General features: G+C 50.2%; 1 protein-coding gene across 1 annotated transcript in view; it reads right to left on the bottom strand.

The window, feature by feature from the left end:
• Positions 1-21,061, bottom strand: part of ITGB5 (integrin subunit beta 5) — a 63,531-nt gene that overhangs the window by 22,104 nt on the left and 20,366 nt on the right. Inside the window, exons 5-10 of the mRNA XM_059820177.1 lie at positions 19,731-19,899; positions 13,548-13,709; positions 11,987-12,082; positions 10,864-10,953; positions 6,741-6,875; positions 3,052-3,481 (exon numbers count right to left, since the gene is read on the bottom strand). Of these exons, the coding sequence (XP_059676160.1) occupies positions 3,052-3,481; positions 6,741-6,875; positions 10,864-10,953; positions 11,987-12,082; positions 13,548-13,709; positions 19,731-19,899 (1,082 nt within the window). The remainder of the gene's footprint in view (positions 1-3,051; positions 3,482-6,740; positions 6,876-10,863; positions 10,954-11,986; positions 12,083-13,547; positions 13,710-19,730; positions 19,900-21,061) is intronic.

Here is a 21,061-nt window from a genome sequence, read left to right as displayed (position 1 = left end):
CAGCTTTTGCTGGCCAAAGGACTGAGTAGCATGAAACAAGAAGCTCAAAGTTTATTTCAAAGTATTTCAAACCTGCTGTGGCTTTTGCTGGGAATATGGGATTTCTGAGTGCAACCTGCCGCCCAGCCCTGTGTCGTGGAAGTGACTCCACCAGGACACTGGATCACAGCAGGAAGAAATGCCCAGGCTGGTTGGTGGTGGGCTCACGGTGCCTCTGAGCTGAGGCATGCAAAAAGCATGGCCATGTACATGCAAAGCAGTTTGCATGCATGGATTTTCACTTCTCAGCTTGGAAAACTGTGCTTTCCCCCTAGTACTCCCCCAGACCTCGGCCCTTAGAGGTTCATGATACCATTTTGTTCAACAGCTTAGGCAGGCATAAATGCATTTAACAGGGATCACCACAGCCCTTGTGCTAAAACTGAGGTTGGGTTCCTTTGGCGTGAAAACGTTGTTCAAAATACAATCATCAGAAATGCACAAAGCAGCACTAAGTGCCTTCTACACTACCAGAAGACTCATACACTATAAATAAAGCCCTTGACAACAGTGATGAGTTCCCCTCATGGGTCCAAGCCAACCAACTCCCAAGCAAGGATGAAGACAACTGCAATCTGCAGCAAAACAACAGCTCCCTACACACTGCTTTCTTCGTTTCTGCATTTGCTAAAACCTGTTGGTCTCCCCCCGTGGTGGGATTCAGCCTGCGAGAGCGGTGGGCACTGGAATGCCAGAGCCTTTCAGGGACAGACGTTGTGCCCAGGAGAAGACAGGGAGGGCAGGGTGTTATTTCTCCCCCTTTCAGGAACAGTGACTGGACCCCACGTGTCCACCCTGGGGGACATCCTGCACCCAAGGCATGACCCAAATTCCCCTCGCTGCCAAGTCTACACGTGCTGGTGGACTGAGACGTTCAGTGCTGAGCTAAACACACGATCTTTTTGAAGAAGACCCCATTTGTAGGGAGGAGAGTGCACACGTCTGCTGGAAGCCACCAGAGATGCTTGTGTAGCAGAGGGCTGTTTGTCAGGGGCAGCTTTGGGCACAGCCCCGCTGTGCAAGCTCAGAGACTTTCCATGGGCTGGAGAAGCCCCAAGCCTCTTGGGCTGACAAAACCACCTCAAAATGTTATGTCATTGGCACGGTGCTTGCTACAGCTCAAATTTAGCATCGTAACTGCTGGAATTTAAAAAAAAAAAAAAAAAAAGACCAACAAAACAACAGCAACAGAAATACCAGGAGGCATAGGGAGAACCACCCCACTCCACGCAGCCACGCCAGACTCCATCCCACCCCTGGAGCAAAGAGCAGGCCACTTGGCCTCAGCATACCCTTTGTTTTCTTCCATAACTATAAAAAGAACTTTAAAATTAATTTTAAAGACTCTGGCAAATACCAGGCCAGCTATGCTGCTCTTCCCAGCACCAGAAGCCCTCCACAGGGACAGAAGAAAGCAGGTGCAACAGAAGACACACAGCTTGTTTTCCTGGGGAGCGGCAGAGCTCTGGCTCTCCTGATGAAACGGAAATTTGAACGAAGCGGTATCCTTCTCTTGCAGTACCAACTGCTACACCAGTAACTTCCAACCTCTCTTTATAGCATCACTGCCCTGCTTGCTAATAAATATATTCTTTTTTGGTGGGATGATGCTACCAAAGCAATGTGGTCATATGGAGAACCCCCAGGCGGTATTGCTCTTAATTACTTCCACACATGAGTTTATTTTTTCCCCCATCTACCTTAAAATATACCTTTTTCCTGCTTGCTCACCCCTCTCTCCACTCCTGCATCAACAGGGAGAGCTCCAGACCTCCCAGTCCGGGACAGTCCCTGCAGGAGGTGGTACTGGCCTTTCTCACTGCTCTGCAGTGGGAAGCCTCAGGACAATGCCAAAACCCGGGGTATCACCTGCCCCACCTTCAGCATTGCCGAAACATCACTAGCCAGGCTACAGGAAAATGAGCATGAACATCCTCTACCCACCTAACAACACGATTGTCTCAAACAGCCAGAAACTTGGAACCAAAAGGTGCCCCACCACTTAGTGCCAGCTCAGAAACCTGCAGGGCAAGATAAACAGCAGGGAAAAAACGCACCACTTCCCTGGAGAAAACATGAAAAATAGCTATTTTTCCAAGCTTATGCTGGTTTTGGAAATTTTGTCCAAGATTTTCAGTTAAGGAAATATTTTACTTGCCTGAAAGCAGGCAAGTTTTAAAGAATAACCTTTCGCCCAGCTCCAACTGAGGGAATTATGTTCGAGGGCTAATCCAGGCAATTACATGCGAGGTAAATTATGTGACCTCAGACTGACAAGGAATTAAAGCCATTTTAGCAAACACAGCTAAATAACTCCTCTACCTCTGCTTAAGCAAAGCTGACTGGCTACATCTTTTCCAGAGAATGACTTGTTTTCCCAGTGCGCAGAAAAATCTATACATAAAACACCTTTAGGAATCTTCAACACAGATTTTCTCTAATAAGTAACAGACTGAAACACAACCTTTCCTTTCACTTGCGCTGCACCAGCGGATTACTTCAAATTCTTCATCTTTAAGAAAAGATTGTTTCTGCCTGTGCAAGGAAGGATGGCACACGTAGAAGAAATCCAGCCTAAGAAGACACCAAAAAGCTTCAGAGGATTCAAGCCTGTGCTGTTTATTCTTTCCTAGGGATATATTTCAGTGTGCAAGAGATGTGCGTGGTTACGTGAAAATAACACCACCAAAGCCAAGACTCTGCTCATCTCCGTGGGCAGAGGACAAGCCTGCCAGGAGAGAGCCTTTCACTCCAATGCTGGAAACTTAAGTTCCGATGGGGTTAATGCACTTTTTGCTCATAAGTGTGGATGCACTTAAACCTCTGTTTCCCTTTTTCCATAAAGAAAAGAAAGGGAGTGCAAATCCCTCCAGAAACAGGGCAGATTTCAGCAGGCAGGGCAGGCGCAGCCCCTTGAGCACGCTGCACGCACCAGCCCAGCAGCCTTCCCCATTTCGGGGCAGTTTCCCCATCCCTGCGAAGCGGAGGGCGCGAGGGAGGAAAGGCTCCTACCTGAGCAGAGGACTCCCTTGTACCTGGCGCAGGAGAAATCGTCACACTCGCAGAAGGGTCCGTAGATGTTTCCGAACTCACTCTCGTAGCAGAGGCACTGGTTGCAGCTGCACTCCCCTCTCCCGCTGCAGAGGGGTTTGCCCTCTGCCTCCCGGCACATGGCATGGTGCATGTCCCCGCTGGCGCCCTCCTCGCACTCGCACCTGGCCCCCAGGTAGCCAGCATCGCACTCGCACAGCCCGCAGGCGTAAGTCCCGTTGCCACTGCACTTGCCACTGGCTGGCGCGGCACGGCCGGTGCACCCGCAGAGGCAGTTGTAGGTCACTGCCACCTCCAGAGTGTCCCGAAAGCCAGCGGGCTTGATGGTGAAGGCATGGGAAGTGTCCTCGGCGGGGCAGCTCCGTGCCTCCACGGCCACCTCGAAGGAAACCTGGGGGGGCAGGTTGAGATGTAAGTTAACACACGCGGCCCCAAAACAGCCATCAAGGGTGTCCTGGGAAGGAAGGGCAAATGTCCCAAGGAAAAGCCATGGAGCGATTCCCTGGAGCGGGGCCATGCTCAGCGCATTGAGCTTCACTCCCAGGCACGCAAAAAACCCCAAAACAATTGCATGTCTAGTGAGGGCATCTGAAGCTCCATGCACCGACATCTGTCAGTCCCACGAGGGGTTTGGCATCCTTAATGTTTTAAAACTCTTTACTGTCAGCCATCCACAGTAATTTTCCCCATCAGGAACCGTTGGTTTCTGTGAAGCGGGAAGGAACCTGCCTATTCCCATGAAATAAACAGGGCAAAACTCTAGCAAATAGCCCAGTTTTCACGCTATTAAAAATCATAAACTCTGCTGAAACCAGGCACTAGCAAGGATCTAACCAACAGAGCACAAGGGCCTGAGGTGCCTACAAGATCATGGATTTAGAGGGTTTTATGCAAATCCTGATCTGCACATAGAGATGTGCATCAGTCACACAGTCCCAAGCTTTCAGCACACTGCTAACAGGCCATTTCTGATGGATGCTTCTGTTAAGACTGTCTTCAGAAGGGTTATACATCATTATACGGTCACACATCACCCCCCTACACATTTTCTGTTGCTACAGTCCAGTGGCAGGGATTTTCTCCTTGGGAAAACCAAGACCGCCCTATGGCCCCTGATTTAATCCTGCTGTTTGGTGGGGGTCTTGGGCCGGCCAGCGCTGCCTGGAGCTGCTGGTTAGCAAAGAGGATTAAACTTATTCCAAGGTAACGAGCCCCTTTCCTAGGCATCAGGAGGAAATGATTTTTCTCTGGAGACATTTAAGGTCACCTCGAGCCCTCACTGCCTGCGCTGTCCCGCATGCCAAGGGGTGACGTGCAGACGAATGGCGGTGCAGCAGCCACCTCCAGCTGGGAGAGTTGCACCCCATGAAGCCTGCCTTGATCCCCTCCCATTCCTAAGGCCTGAAGCAATTAGGCAACAAGCTCAAATTACAGAGGAGAAGGACATCAGAAAGCAAGCTAAGGGGATCAGGGTAATCCCGCTCCCTTTCACCCGCTGACACCCACGCCCCCAGGACTAAACCCCAGCAGATTAGGATCCAGTGCCAGCATTATCCTTTTTGGGGAAACTTTCTTAACAGGAGTCAAATCTTGATCCATTACGTAGATGTAATGGGGCCAAGAGCAGCTGAAGAAGAGGGGAAGGAGGGATGGGACCCCTGTGATCCTGTGCATGTCTGCCTGTGCAGGCACGTCAATACTCTGGTGCACCAAAAATGGGAGAGGTACCAGTGCCAGCTCCCTGCTGCACCCCAAATCTTCTGCTGCCTGGGCAGAAGGTACCCCCAATGAATCCAGATCAGGAGACCCAGTTGCTCCCGATCACACCATCAGCCTCTGTGGATACAGGCATGCACGCACCCGCTGCCAAACCCCTTTATGGCACGAGCTGCAGAGGCTGGAGCGACCCCCCTGCTCGTGCCAAAGCCGGGAGCCCAGGGTCAACCACCAGATTAACTCTGCCACCTTGGAGGCTCAGGCTTTGCTGTGGGAACAAGGAGGGCACGTGCCTAGCGTGGCAACGCTCCAGGGATTGATTTTACTCGCTGATCGGAGATCCAGTAAATTCAGCTAAAAAAGCTGAGGCCACCTCCCTTTTTAACACTTAGCATGATCCTTATTTGGCAGGGTAAAAATCCAGCTACTGTTGACTGTTTCAAACTATTTTTATATGCCTCAGCGCTTAGAGCTCTGGTATGTTTGCAGAGCTGCTCTTCTCAAATAAGGCAATCAGGCTGCTAATGAACCCGCACCCATGTCCTCACAGACAGCAAAAGCCTGGAGAAGGGGAGGGGGTTCCCCGCTGGTCTGAGCCCTCCTGCCCCAGCCCTGCAGCCCAGCAACTCATTTATCTGTACCAATATACAATTTTAACAAGCAAAGCTTAGCTTTGCTGTTTTTTTATAAAAAAGCACAGGCTGGATTATGCCATGTATATTGTTAACATTAAGGGGCAAGCTGTATTTTTAGTCTTTGCTGCCTTCCAATAACCCTCGGAACTGAACACAGGAGAGGAGGGTTGCTGCCTTTCTGAGCACCCTGTCTTTTTTTGCAATACCTCCAAAATTAACCATGACCTCTTCACCCAGGGAAAGACAGGTTTAGATTAGAATCATAGAATCATTTAGGTTGACGAAGACCCTTAAGATCATCGAGTCCAACCGTTAACCTAACACTGCCAAGTCCACCACTAAACCATGTCCCTAAGCGCCACATCTTTTAAATACCTCCAGGGATAGTGACTCAACCACCTCCCTGGGCAGCCTGTTCCAATGCTTGACAACCCTTTCGGTGAAGAAATTATTCCTAATATTCAATCTAAACATCCCCTGACGCAACTTGAGGCCATTTCCTCTGGTTCTATCACTAGTCACTTGGGAGAAGAGACCAGCACCCACCTCCCTGCAACCTCCTTTCAGGTAGTTGTAAAGAGCGATGAGGTCTCCCCTCAGCCTCCTCTTCTCCAGACTGAACAACCCCAGTTCCCTCAGCCGCTCCTCATCAGACTTGTGCTCCAGACCCCTCACCAGCTTCGTCGCCCTTCTCTGGACACGCTCCAGCACCTCTATGTCTTTCTTGTAGTGAGGGGCCCAAAACTGAACACAGTATTCAGGTGCAGCCTCAGCAGTGCGGAGTACAGAGGCACGATCACCTCCCTACTCCTGCTGACCACACTGTTTCTGAAACAGGCCAGGATGCTAATACAAGCCAGGATTCTCAAACAATAACAAGAAAACCTTGAATATTTAACGGATCAGGAAAAGACCAGCACACCACGGCAATAAAAATTTCACAGGTGAGAGCATGATGTGAATATCTGTGATAACAGGAAAAAAAAGCCCATTCTTGATTATTGCCTCCTGCTGCCTGATCAAGACCTTTCAGCTCAGGGTGCTGTAGACAAGATTCTGTCTTTCCATGTATTCCGTCTTTCCTCATAGCTGCCCTTGGGCTGGTCTACATCACCCAGAGCCACTTCTAGCAGAGCTGCTCTCCATGTGTTTCTATATTAACATGACACGGTGTGAGGAGAGCAGAGGAAGATGAGCAAAGTTGTATTTTATCTCTCAGGACCACTCACTGAGAGAGGTAAGCGGCTGCAAGTGGGGCGAAACAACCTCTCCAGGGGATGGACTGAATGGCAGACTCACCGTATCTCCTATTTTGAGATCCCCGCACTTCCTGAGCCCGGGATAGGACAAACCATCCTGGCATGTGGCAGTGAAGGTCAAGCCAATGTCCTCAGGGCTGTCCCAGACCGTGAGCTCCACCTTGGACCGAATACTCTAGAAACACAACGGGAAAGCAAACTGTCAGATTCCTGAAGGCAGGTGTGTTTCTTCTGCTTTAGTCTCTTCTCCTGATGTTTCCAGAGGGCAGCTAGGACATGTGTGCACCTATATAAAAAAAAAAAAAAAATCACCTGTGCACACACATTGACATTTGGATTTGACTTAACCAGCTCAGGAGGCTTCTGATGAATGCAATTAGACTCATGGGGAGCTGCCCACAACCCCTGCAGGTGGTTTATGCCCTCTAGGACAGATGTGATGACCACTGTAGCCAGCACTGAAAAGATATGGATGCACAAGAAAAAGAAGGAAGAAAACATTCTCGACCACAAATTAAGCACCTCTGAGCCTCGTGTGCACATCTGCACCTCCTCCTCCCCATAAACCAGCCCCTTAGCAAAGTGCAAAGCCTGATTCTCCACTAGCAGTCATCCTGTGATGTCCATCATACTGCATAAAGAAGGTATAAAACTGCACTAACTCTGTCCTGCTTTCTTGATTTCACCCAGCTCGTCAGAAAAATATATTTTCCCTCTTTGGAGAAAATGCTAAACAAAAAGTACCCTTTCGGATGCATCAGCTGGAAACACCACCATGGGAAAAAAATAAATGAAAAAACTCTTTCTTTGTGAAACTTCTCAAAGTGAAAAATGTTTTCCATCAGCAAGGTTTTGGTATGCTCCTACCCCCTTTCTTCTGCTTCTCTTCTCTCTGCCCTGCTGCACACGCAGACTTTTTAAGTCAAAACAAAATGAAGTTTATAAGTAGTAATTCAGAATGAGGTTGTTTTGTTTCATTCTTCCAATGGCTGGAACTGATTTTTTTATGAGTGGCGTCCAAAAAAGACCAAGGTTTTAAAAATTGAGCTTTTTGTACAAAGGCTTTTTTTTCCAAAGCCAGCTTGCAGCTTCATCCCTCTCCCCAACCCTCAGCAAAGTGGCCAGATGAAGGAAAAGTGCTAATTCAGACCTTTTGCAAGTCTATGTGATAACAAAACCAGGGTTCACAAGTCAGCAAAGAGCTAACACTTTTGGAAATGGGCAGGGAATAAATGAGTTTTGGCCGGGCGAATCTAAACAGCCCTTGAGGGAAAAAAGGAGTAATTTCCCATCTCTCTGCTGTAACAGAGGAACTGTTCATGGGGTGGCAATTTGGACCATATGGAGCATCCATTGCCTGTGGGACGAACACCACACGTGCTGGTAAAGCTGAACATGCTGCTCTGCCCAAACTTATCTCATAGAAATTAGCTGTCACACTAATACGCTCTCCTGTCTTCCTGCCCAGAGCATCTCATCTGGGGCACGGTGGAAGACAGGACACCAGCCCAGACCTCGCTACGACCTTGCGTGGGCTCTTCCTATGTTCTTATACAGATGCCAAGATTTCTTGTTAGCCCTATAAAGTAATACTATTAGCTTAATTGTAATGCTATTATTATTAGCCACTTTGCAGCGTTACACATCAATACCTTCTCACAGCACCGCAGCCACCACTAAGGGCGACCGCAGGATTTTGCTGCTCTGTTCTTTGGTGGCCCCCAAGCCTGCTGCAGCTTCAAGGATGAGCAGAGGATGCTGGAGAGGCCTAAAGGACCTCATCTTGAGAGGGAACAATGTCTCTGCCTGGAATAAAGCTGTCTGCTATAGCCCGGGGAAAATTCAAAGGATGGATCATTTCAGGGTAAAAACAAGGAAATCCTGAATCGGCAGCAGCTCCAGGGATGGCTGATGTGAAAGCCACCCACCACCTGCCACAGGAAACCCATCGGTGGTGTAATGATAAACACATCTGAGACCTGCCTGGATTGGGTTTAGGAAAGCAGTTTTTAAACCAGCGTCCCGTTTGCTCCCTTTGGTCCAGACCCAGCCTCTGTGCCCAGGCAGAGAAACCCCCGGCACCGCGCCAGCCCGGGCATAGCCCCCCAGGAGCCTCTCCATCTCCCAGGTGTGTCGAGGTCTGGAGGAAAAGGTTTTTTTCTTAGTGAGGACAGAGAAAAAAAGCTGTTCCTGTTCCCTTTTGTTTCACGCCCCTTCAGATGAGGGAAAGGCGACAGCATGACAGGCAGAAGAAAAAGGGCGACAGAAGATGAAGAGATGGGGGAAAGGGATCTCGGGGATAATGTAAGGCCTGAGCAAGTCTGATGGAGGGAAGCAGGCAAGAGAGGACCAGAGACAGCCAAAGCACTGAAGGGGAGAGGCTGAGCCCAGGCCCAGGGCACCAGCCACTGCCACCCCACAGGAGAAGATGGTCCCTGTTGCAGATGAAGGATTTCTCCAGGCTCAGAGTTTCCTTTCCGTGAGGAATAAAAAAAGGTTCCCTCCCACTTGGGAAACAGAAGTTTTAGCCTTCTCCCTCAGTGAGAATTTCCTCCTTCATTTCAGGAAAAAACAAAGCTACCAAGAGGAGACAGGCTGGGCGAGTACCAGGTTTCCCGTGGCCCCAAGCTGCCCACAGCACAGGCAGGAGCTGCCAGCTCCAGGCAGCATGCCCGGGGGTCCCAGCCCGCACCCACCGCCCAGCTGAACAGGCAAGAAACCAGCCCCAGTCTGTGCAACAGTTCATCCCGCACTGCTCCTTACGTGGGGCATCTTTGTCCCAGCGTCCTGGTGGTTTCCAGCCAGCTGCACTGGAAAGCTCACACGCAAAGAGAGGGAGGGAGCAGGGGTGAGGGCATCAGATCCCCAGCAGCTTTCATCAGCTTATATCTATCAGCAAAGACTCGAGGGGTGGTGAAATGGAGGCATGGATGCACGTTGCAGCTGGGAAACTGAGGCAAAGGGAGTTTTTCATGCAGTGGTGCTGGGACTACATGCAAAGTCAACGTGAATGTTCATTTCTTTCTCCCCAGCCAAGCATCTTATCCACAGGACCCTCCTTCCTCAAGGGGACAAACTGGGACAACTGGGCTTTTGTTTTGCAGTATCTTCAGGGCCCCATTAGCAGCATTAGCTGCTCATTGCCTTTCCTCAGAGGGTGAAGCTTTGGGAAGCACTCTTCCCAAGGGCATAACCAAATGCTGCTTTAACTGCAGGGAGCTGTGGGAGAAGGAAAGATGAACGTTACAGGTGATGCAGAACATAGCACAATCCTACATGACCTCTGGGTGTGTAAACTCCTCCAAAAAAGTCCTTCCTCACTCCCTTGCCCTAATGAGCACAGCACCAAGAGGAAGCGCTTGCAGCCATCGAAAGCTGTGCTCACAGCTCCCATGCACGAGGAGCCCTCCCGGAAGGCTGACCGATTACGGGGTCAGATCTCCATGCCCAGCACCTAAAGAGCAATACCCTTCCAGGAGCACGACGAGCCAACCCATAAGAATTCAGGGAGAAGTCAACAGAAATGTTGACAACTAACTACCCAACAAACATGCGATTTGACTGCTTCTAATTGATCTGCTCCCTTGATCTCCATGGAGATGAACAACACCAGGGCAGCAGTACAACTGCAGGTCCTTTGCTGGCCCTCATGGGGCACAGCACAGCAGGGCAGGTTGCACTGGCAACACCACACAGGCAGGGCTCCTTTGGGACCCAAGAGACCCGGTCATGCTCACAGGTTGCTGAGGACCGACTTGTGCTGCACGGAGACCCACACAAGGATGCGACCTTAGCCAGAGCCTGGTCACGTCCTTGGGAGGCCCCTGAACATCAGATAGCAAAGAAATAATCTATTTTACCTACTGGTAGGGTGCTCTGAGAGAGAACTGTTTTGGATCGGGGCTGTATTTCGAGGGTAATTCTGCACACGAGAGACGTGGGGTGAAATCTCTGCTGTGCTGCAGGCTCCCTTGGGCATCCCCATGCTCCTTCTCCACCTCACAGCTCTCCTTTCCCTCCCAGGGTGGGTGCCCAGCTCCGGCGGTGTGCGGCAGACCAGGGAGGGAGGCGGCCGAGCCGGGTGGAGCACGCCGGGGAGAGGGGAGCTGGCCGAGCTCTTGGCTCTTCGCACGACAGCAGCTGCGGTGTTAAAATGCACTTACGTTGTAGGCCTTGACGATCAGCTCGATGATATTCTTGGAGTCTTTGTGCAAAATCTCCACTGTTGTCCCAGGAATCAAGGCTGTAAAGTTCTTGGAAAAAAAAGAAAATGAAAGAAAATGCTGAGATGCAGAGAGGAAAGCAGAGGGCAAGGAGGGACCGACCTTGCACCAGGGACACCGGCCACACACCCTGCCACATCGTCTGCTGCTGTACACGCTACAGCTCGGCTCCCGTTAACACGGAGCTTTTGGAAGGAAAGCGTTGCCAACACGGCACGTCGAACGCTAAACGAAGCTTGTGGCCAAGGGACGGGGACTAACGGACCCAACCCCTGCGTACTCGGGAGAGCCAGCACCGCGGGGAGGGAGGTGCGGCTGCCCCGTCTCGCCTCACGACCCGCCAGCATCCCCAGAGAGGGGGTGGAGAATGAGCTCAGCCCTCCCGCTCTCCGCAGGCGAGCAGCAGCATCTCGACCTTAGCAACGCAGCTGCTTGTTGTTTTTGCTCGAGCCTTGAGAGCCGAAGCAGAGGTTTCCGAAAGCAACCCCACCTGAAACACCTCCCGGCATCTGCAGAGGAGCGAAACCCCGCGGGGCGGCTCCAGACACAGGCCGGCCCTTGCGGCTCGGGTCACCTTTTCCTTCCGAGGGAGTTCAAACTGTATGTGGCGCGTCGGGGCCCTGGACTCCATGATGGAAAAACACAGCTGGGCAGAAACACTGCCCAGTGTGATTAGGTAATGGGATTAAGTCACTGCAGAATGGGTTGAACAGGTTTCTGCTCTCTCGCGTGCTGCACGGCTGGCAGCCATCCGAACATCAGGATTAAGCTGGAGTCTATTTTAGGTCTTCGCATGCTCACTAACTTATATATCTGTTTACTCTAAGAAGCTTTAGTGCTTTTCGCTGAAAGGACTAGTGGGGAGGGACGGCGGGCTGAGCCTCGCCTGCCTGCATCTGCCTGCCCCTGCCAGCCCCGCAGGCAGCACGTTACAACGTGCATGCATGCTTACGGCTGCACACATGCGCGCTTGTTGCTGCCTCCGCTCCATGGTGCCAGCAGGAAGATGCTTGCACGAGGCATTTAAATCTCCCCCCAGCCTGAGCAGCTTGGCGGTGCTTACCTTGTACAGGACGTAATGACTTTTTGTAACAGCGAAAATCAGGTGGATGTTGTTTTCAGTGAGTTTCTCCCCAAGAAGCGCCAGGGAAGGATAATCCTAGGGGCACAAAAAGGGCAGAGAGACTGATGGGTACCACAGAAACAAAGACTAATTTCATTGCTCTTCTCCTCCAAACAGCAAAACCCGTTCCAGACACTGGCATGTTTCGTTGCAGGATGAAGTCCCTGCTGTACCAGCACAATCCCAACTGGAATAGCAGAAATTCTGTCATCCCTTAAATATTTCTGCTGCATCCTTCACTAGAATATATGACTGACAACACCATTAGCTGCAGCAACACCTGAAATGCTGGATTTCTTTCTTTCCTCTTTCTGCTTTGCCATCAGCAGACGCACGTGTGTAATAAGCTGGCTGCTATCTCCAGGGGTGCGAGGCAGGGAGATGTAGAACTGCAGGAAGTGGAAGTGTATGATTTTTCTCCCAAAGCAGAAACACCCATTGCCTGCTTTTTCTGCATATTGGAACCATAAAGAGATTACGATAAGCTCTTTAATTCTGTAGAGTTCCCAGATAGAGAGGATGGCAAGAGAATACTGCTCTAGCTACCCACAAGCTACAAAATAATGAACCAGAGCTCACTTTCAAGAGACTAGCTTGAGTTTAAAACCCCAGGCTGCTTCTGAAGTGCTGTCCTCGGAAAAAAACACCTCAGTTACTTGCAGACTGGAGGGCTGATTGAGAGCCTCCAAGACTCAAACATGGAAATAGCAAGGCAGCATCCCCATGCCAGCTCCCCAGTGTAACTCCACGTCGGTATGGGGGCTGTGCTCCCTTACGTATACACGTGCTAGGATTGCACAGGGGGGTGGAAAGGGGGTTTCTCCAAGGAGCCTAGCTTCTGCACATAAGGCAGCCATCCAGAAACACCTCCCCTTACAGGGTGATGTCCATGCAGGAACAAAAATTATCATTACTGCTTGTGATCTGCTAAATAAAGCACTGTTCTGCAGAAGGATGTGATAATGAGGTGGCAGGCAAGTGCTCATTCAGCCCAGAAGCTTCCTTAAGTGAGTTTAAATTAAAAAAAAGGGCCAGTTTATCCATTTAATACTAAGACCTATGTTAGTGTTGTGCTCAAAGGCTGTAAATAAGAGGAGTGTCCTGTTATGCTTGCTGATGTAGCCACATCAAGGTAGGCTCAGCTTCCCTGGGAAGAGAAGCTGACAATCCACTGGACATTTTAGAGAAGGGATAACATATTTGATGTTTACGCTTTGCAGCAAATCTGATGCTCTTCAGGACACCAAGTTACTTTTCCCTCCCTTACAATGAGCCCTGAAGAAACTCCTAACCCATTTTTGAGCATCACAGAAGCATTCACTGCGGGGGGAAGCCCAAGGGGAACGGCAAATTTTATTTGCAAACTGCAGGACTGGGTAAAACCATGCCAGTCAGGGGCTGTGTTTGCCAAAAGCTGCTGGAGCCGGGGGTGGCTGATCTCCAGAGAGGTCCACCAACACCCCAAGGTCTCTGAGGGCTGGCCCCCCGTATGCCCCCTCACCAGCTGGCTGGACGCACTGTACTCATTGGCTTCGTTCAGGTGGCACTGGCCATCATGGGGCTGCACCAGCCCCCCCAGCTTCCCATCCAGGGCTATGTGGGGCACGTCATCCGTCGTGAAGACCAGCAGGTGAGATGCCTCCTTACGCCAGCCGATCTTCTCCTGGGGGAAAACAAACCCCGTGAGATAGCTGGTCTGCCCCTGCCAAGCCCATGCTTTGTCCCTCGTCCTGCACATGGTCCCAGCCACATGCCCATCCAGCAGCAGACCCATTAACACTAATTAGAAGAGTTCCATGCTCCTGTCCACCCATCCCTGGCAAGAAAACAAAATAATCAGGGGCCCATCTAGCATTTCCCAACATCTTCCAACACACTTACTTAAAAAGGTATGAGGAGGTATGTGGACTGTCCACCAGACCTTCTCTACCCAGATCCAAGAATAAGAATTTCAGCTGCTTTTATAGCCAAAGGAGACCTGCCAAATTCCTCCACACGCATTTAATCTGACCCTGTTTCCTCAGCTCCGTGGAGCAGCCAAGGCAACAGCAAGAGCTGCAATATCCCCGCTCAGCATTTTCATTACCGCCCGCTCATAAAGGTTGTTCCTGAGCTGTGATGCACAAAGCGAGGTCCCTGCCCGAGGGGGCTAGCTTTGATGCACCCACATGCATGCACATGCATGCACCGGCACCCTGCCCTGGTCCCCTTTTGCACACATCTTCTGGAAGCAATGGTGCCTCCAAGCCTCCTGCCATTTCATTGTGCACCACTACACACACCCCAAACAGCTCAATCCCCCCTGCACCACAGCCCAGAAGAGCAGGGACGCACACAGCTGGAGCAGAGCGTAGCAGGGGGAGCTTTGGCAGTGGTTGCCTGCACTAACCCATGCACAACTGCCCCGCGCAGCTCTGCTGTGAGCAACTTCTGCATATTTAAAAACACACTAATTCCAGGCCATGCTCTAGTGGTCCCTATGAAAGCACTGAGATGTCAAGCATAACACAAGAAGTGTTCTCTGAACGCTCCTTGGTCCCTCTGTGCAAGGACCAGACATTATCACCGTCTTTGCACAGAAGGAGATGCAGGGACAGATTTTTTCAAGTAAAGGGATAAGATTTAGATGATAGATGTTTCCCTCCCACAGAGGTTCCCAGCTTTGCATTGGCCCAAGAAGCAGATCTGTGCCTACAGCACATTGAAGCGGTTTGTTGCAATGGAAGTGGAAGGAAACAGAGAAGCCCAAAGGAAATTTTTGGAAACCATAGCACTGCAGCACACTCCCCTGTGCTCGCTGGCTGCTCCCACTGCCAGTTCATGCCAAGCCAGGCAGGCTGAGGTCCTGCCTGCCAGCCATGGCAGGGAGATCCTGCCGCAGCAGAGACCGGAGCCAGAAAGCCCCATCTCCCAGAGCTTCCTCTTGGGCTGGCCACCCTGCCCATCTGCCAGCAAAGATGCAGCCCCATGCCTTCCCTCCCCACACATACCCAGCATCCCCCTCCCTGCCCCCAGCTCAGAGCAAGAGCGCAAATCCCTTGGAAAGGGATGAGGGAAAAGCTGGTAAAAGCTTACTGTTGGGAACACGGTGCAGATGAATATACCCAACTCCTGCAGAGCTTACTGCTCAGCTTATTTAGCAACATCTGACATCTGCCTTGTTTTACAGTAAGATGCTAGCATACAAGCCGCCGCAGCCCGGCTGCAAAGGCACTTCCTACGGAAAGCGCTGGCGTGGGCAGGGCAAGAGGGTAGAGCAGGCAGAAGGATGCAGAATCGTGGCTACCAGTGCAATTTTAACCTGCAAATGTGAGTCATCGCCTAAAGCCTGCTGATCTTTCCGATAAATATAACTCTTACTTCAGGGACACTACTTCAGAGTAGATTTCTTTTTCCTCCTTATTGCAGAAGGTATTTTTTCTTTAATGGTATTTCAAAGACCCATGCAATGCAAGTAAGGCCATAGGAAGGCAGCTTTGGCAACACACATCCTTTGCACATTTCAGTCCAGCTCAATATGCAGTGAGGACTTTTTTGTTCTGGGAAGCAGGAGTCATTCCACTGAAGTGACCCCACTGGACAAACGGCAAAATCTCCATGCCAAAATGTAATTTCTTAAGAACTCAACCCACAAGTGATTACAGTTCTAAAAATGCAAGAAGCAGTTGTTGGTCTACTCAGCCACCAGACAGAAGCCCATCCAGTTCATTTTCCTTTGCGTATCCAAAGCTGATTTCTTTTCTTTTTAAACAATTGAGGCCAAGAACTCCCAAAGAGATTAAAAGGATTAATTTGAGTTTCATTTCCTTAGAAATGTGGTATGCACAAAGAAAATGAGCTGCATTCAAGCAGCACTTATGAAGCCACTTCAGGGATAATGCTTCTGTTCACCTGCCTGGTAAGCCTACCTTTAAATCACAGGCTAAGCATCCCTTTACAGACAAACTCTCCACGCGTCCAGCACACACTTTCCCACATAAACAACATCAGAAACACTTTGGTTGCTCAGTTCAGGAACTCACTTCAAAAAAGCAACGAGCACCCACAGTGTCAGTGCCAATATCCAGGCACCGAGAGCATTTGATGCCTTGGAGCATTGGACAAGGGTGTCTCAGATGGGGTGGCCGAGCCGGTGCTGATGCCACACTGAAAGGGCTGGAGACCTATGGAAAAAGCACCCGGAGAGGCTGGCATGCCGAGGAGCCGCCGCATCTCACGCTGCCTCTGCCAGCAGCTTGCAGGCGCTGGAAAATACAGCTCTTCAGCACGCAGTTTCCACCACGAACCCCAGAGCAGCACTCTGCTCTGTTTAAAACAAATAACCAAAGAGACTTTAATTTATTTTTACTGGACTGGGATTGTTGAACAAAAAAAACCTGCACTGACGTCTGCCCCCTCATCTGGTTTTTGATCCTCATGGGATATAAGGGATTTTGAAAGCAGGGGTGGGACCTGACCCAAAGCAGTGGGAAGACATGTATCCGCAGGATCCTGCCCCTACTCCTACGACCAGCTGCAGTTGCCTCCCATACGCTGAAAGGCCAGCTTCTCACTCCTCACAGCCAACAGCGACTGGCAAAACTGCCACAGCTGTCTCAGCACAGTCCAGCCCTCCAAATCCTATTGAAAAGTCTGCAAAACCCCGCATCAGTATTTCCAAGTCCGAAATAAATATCTAAATTTAGGCTTTGGGCGCTGAATAAAGAGGGTTCAATTGCCAAGACATCAACTGCCAAGGAGACCCCCCTGGATTCATCAGTATGTCTAAAATCCCACCAGTTTCTCAGATGCGGACCTTTTTGGAAGCAAGATACAGATACAGGTGCAAGACAAGTATGCCTTAGAGATTAAAAGCCAAAACCTCCTTTGTTTTGCGTCGCTCTGAAAGGCACCTCAGTGTCTCCCAGATGTCTTGGCCATCTCCATGTACCAGTGTCTAGCAAGCACCAATCGAAACTATTTCAAAGGACACTTTATTTTCTAATCCAGCATTATCTCGTTGCTGCATCTTAGTATATAAGATCTGAAACTTAAACATACCACCAAGCCATATGATGCTTGCACTTGAATGGCAGAAAACCAAAATACTGCAAATGGAAAACGTAATTACAGAACGTTGATTAATATTCCTGGCTAACCATTTTAGCGTCAGGATAAAGGCTTATTGTCTCTGGCTCTTTCATTGCCTCCAGAATAACATTTACCATATCTTCATCTTTCAGAAAGGAGCCAAACTCTGGGCCTGCTCGTTAGTCCGTATTAGCTGTACAAACTTTCCCCACTCCTTGGGTTGAAAACCAGGCCAAAAAATTACTTGAGCTCGTAGACAGCTCATGCAGAAGAAATGCTTGATATGAACTACAGTATAAAAATACCCAGTCAATAGAGTAGGTATTGCTTCTGAGACCTCGGCACTTGAAAGGGAGGAGAAGACCACACCTGGCAACAGCGAGGCTCTGCCCTGCCACCACCGGCTCTCCCTGGGATGCCCACATTGATGCCACGAACTGCTGCTGAGCACAAAGTACTTGATGGTCAACACACTGCATTGCCCCAAAGGCAGGGGACTTTCTGCCTTAGATCTTGGGTTTTGAATATGGTAGAGAGGGTGAAAGCTGGAAAAGACTGGAGCATGTCAGAGAGATGCAATGATGAGGAAACCCACCCCAGAAGGCACCAAGGTATCTGTATGCTGCTCGCCCTGCACCAGGGAAAAAAGCTCCTGAGTTACCAGAAAGCACTGTCTGTGCAGGGTTTAGTCCCTGCAATACTTCATTAATCACCACTGGATGCAAAGCACCATTCGTTGCAGCACAGAGCATCCTCACCGGGAAATGGCACTTCACTGCCACCCCAAATGTCTGCCACCCTCACCTGCCTCGACGGTGCTGAGCCCCACCACAACCCGCGGCCGCCGACCGGTCTGGGCCATCCCTTGGCCGCCGTGAGGGAAACTAATCACTAAGCTCCGCTTCTGGCTACAGGGCTTAGGAGGTCAATCATCTGGCCCGAAATTTTGGATATTCTAACTCTGGACGGACGGAGCCTTTGCTCCTCATGCCTGCAATGAGCAGGCAGCTGCTCCACCCACAGCAAGGGGCTGCCAAGGGAGCGCAAGCTGCGGTGCAGCCAGTTCTCCTGCCTCACACACCAGGCCCATGGACTTTCTTTCCCACTCCTGAGCTCCGGTAATTAATTAACCACTATGGCTGCAGAAATTCCTCTGTCATGACTTGCCACATCATGCCAAGAGCCACACAAGCGCCCACGCCCACCTCTGCTCACACTTCCTAGAGGATGCTCAGTCCTGAATTTAGATGGCACCAGCATCTAAATTCATCTTCCGGATTTAGAAGGGAGCATGCTCTGCACTCAAGAACCACAGTCAAAGATTTTGGTCTTTACCAACAATTTGAGACTGGCACAAATGTGCAGGAAATATCTTGCAGGTCTCCTGCCTTCCAGCAACACCTCCGAAATTGTGACAACACACCACAGTATTTCTGCACCGTAAGAAAACATTGTCTCATTTTTGCAATAATGTGGTGGAAGGGACTGCAAAAAACCACGGTGGGTGGCACAACTGAGTCACTGTCCTGCTCTAACCATGAAAGCCACCTCTCCAAAACTGAGATGATGAGTACTGGGAGCAGCACTGTAGTTGTGCCAACAACAATATCTGTGCTAGGCTGGGAGAGGGAAGACGACTGTTGGATGGCATCAGATCCAACAGGGCAGGTTCCATCCTGTCACAAGCATGAAGCGTAAATGAAGCCAACCCAGGCGAGGGAAGATCCGGTTTCCCACAAGCCTGCAGATGATGCCTATCTCCTGGCTCCCAAAATCCAGACCCAGAAGAAAACACACCCAACCAAAAGGACTAGGCAAGGCTGGAGTGAACAAAAACCCAACTGTATGTCAAGAGGGGAAAAAGCAACCAGAGCCGCCCCTGGCGAGCCAGGCAGCTCGGCCACATGGCAGAGGGGAGCAAACACTTCCATCCCTGACGCACAAAGGGATAGGGAGCAACGCACTTACTTGTTCCAGAAAGATCTTCAAGCAAACAGCTCCAAAAACCCTAAGGACATGGCTAACATGGCACCAGGCTAATGAACTGTCTTTAATTACTGCTCACAACTCCAGTTTTGCTGACAAAGACGGAAAGCAGGCTACCAGTGCCCAGAGGTGGGATCATCCAGCCCACATGCCAAAGGGGGCAGGTACGAGCAGTAGGAACCAGCTCCAACCTTCAACACGGGTCAACCGCTGCAAGATATGTTTGACACGCACTTGAGAAACGCATTAAGCCAACGCACAGTGCTGCTGCACAAAAGTGTACGTGAATCTTAAAGGATTTCGTCCCAGGTGCTCAGGGATCAGCACCTACAAGTCTAATCGTGCAATGAAATCTCAGCCCTAAATTTGCATTTGCAAAAGCTCCGTTTTTACCTCTTTAAACTAGAAAAGATATTAACCTTTTTTTCTTTGCCTGTTCATATACAAAAGCACATGAAAACAATAGCCTCTACTTTTCAAGGCATCTTTCATGGTTTCTGCAAGAAAAATTTAGTAATTACTTTCAAGAAATGGCATACTGAAGCCTTACCCTGGTCTAAGAACAGAGCAGAAGAAACCTCCTTCTCTTTTGCTTTGCCTTTAAACCCCAGAAATCAGAGCGACTCACCTTGCACACAGCAGCCTGCAAAATCGCATCGAAACCGCCCTCTGGAGCATCTCGGTTGCGGGAAACCTTTTGTTTCTGAACTTCTTCATTGAAACGGTCGACTTTATCCGTTAGGGACAAGAGGTGGCGGAAGCCAAAGGATGGGACACAGCTGGGGAACAGCTTGTAACTGCAAGAGGAACAGAGGAGGGGTCAGCTAGGAGGAACCCTACCAGCAACAAGAGCTGCAGAAGCTCCCAGCTCTACCAGGCTGGTCTCCAAACCTCTGTGCAGAGGGATGAAGTATTTCCACACGGCTTCATGTTTTGGATGCTTTGATTTCTGGCTATCTATCTACAAAACTCTACAGCAGAGCCCATCTTTTTGGTATCTTCCCAGGGGCTTTGAGCAGCTGAAGTTTCCTGAGATCTCACCAGGACCAAATGTCTCTCTTCATGTAAAGTCCGAGTGGAGACACCAAGCACTGGGCCGTGCAGCTCTGGAGTTTCAGCACCCATAAACAGATTTTCACACTGGAAGTCTGCAGGGCAGGATGCGACCTGCAGTGATGCAGACAGCACATTTTGGCAGGAGGGCCAGAGCCACCCTCCCCAGCAGCCCAGGATGGTGGGTTGGTGTCAAAGGGCACCACGCAGGAGCATCACTGCCAACAGCTACTTTTCCCCTATTTTTCCATACGCATTTTCACTCTGTCATCCAGTTTTCTTTGCAATACGTGCCACCCTGCACCCACTGCACATCACTGGGCACCTGGCAATCGCACACTACGAGATGCGTTAATAACTAACACCAACTCATGCATCCTCCCACTCTCCCCGCAAGCTGGTGAGCAAACACCATCTCCGCTTTCCAGAGTGTCTCCGGAGCAGAAAGGTAGGAGTGGCACCCTAAGGCAGAGAAATGCCTCAGCAGGCTACCAGGAAAACTTCTTTTTCCATATAAAACAGGAGTCAGCTTTGGTGCTCACTGTGTGGCCAGGAGTGCTCAGCAGAGCAGCTCCTGTGGTGTGGGAAATCAGGGAGTGCGTGCAGGGGAGAGGGACAAGAAGGGTTAAGAAGAAAATGCGTTTAAAAGGGAGTTGGGCTGGCACTAATTCACTCTTATCTTCAAAGACAAAACCCAGAGAACAATTAAAGGCCTCTGCTGACATATGACCCACTATAAGTAAGTTGTAAGAGGCTTTTTACACAAAGGAGTATTTAAGATTTACCACTGCCATCCCTTGTGATCAGCCTCCTGTTCAGATTTGCATCCCGCTCGCACCTCAGGGACAAGGCAAGGAGCGTGCCATGTCTGAAACCTCTGCACTGCAGGGTCTCATCAAGCAGCCC

This window comes from Gavia stellata, chromosome 8, assembly GCF_030936135.1.
Source record: "Gavia stellata isolate bGavSte3 chromosome 8, bGavSte3.hap2, whole genome shotgun sequence".
NCBI lineage: Eukaryota > Metazoa > Chordata > Aves > Gaviiformes > Gaviidae > Gavia > Gavia stellata.
The sequence above is the reverse complement of the archived record's forward strand: the minus strand, read 5'-3'. Positions and strand labels throughout refer to the sequence as shown.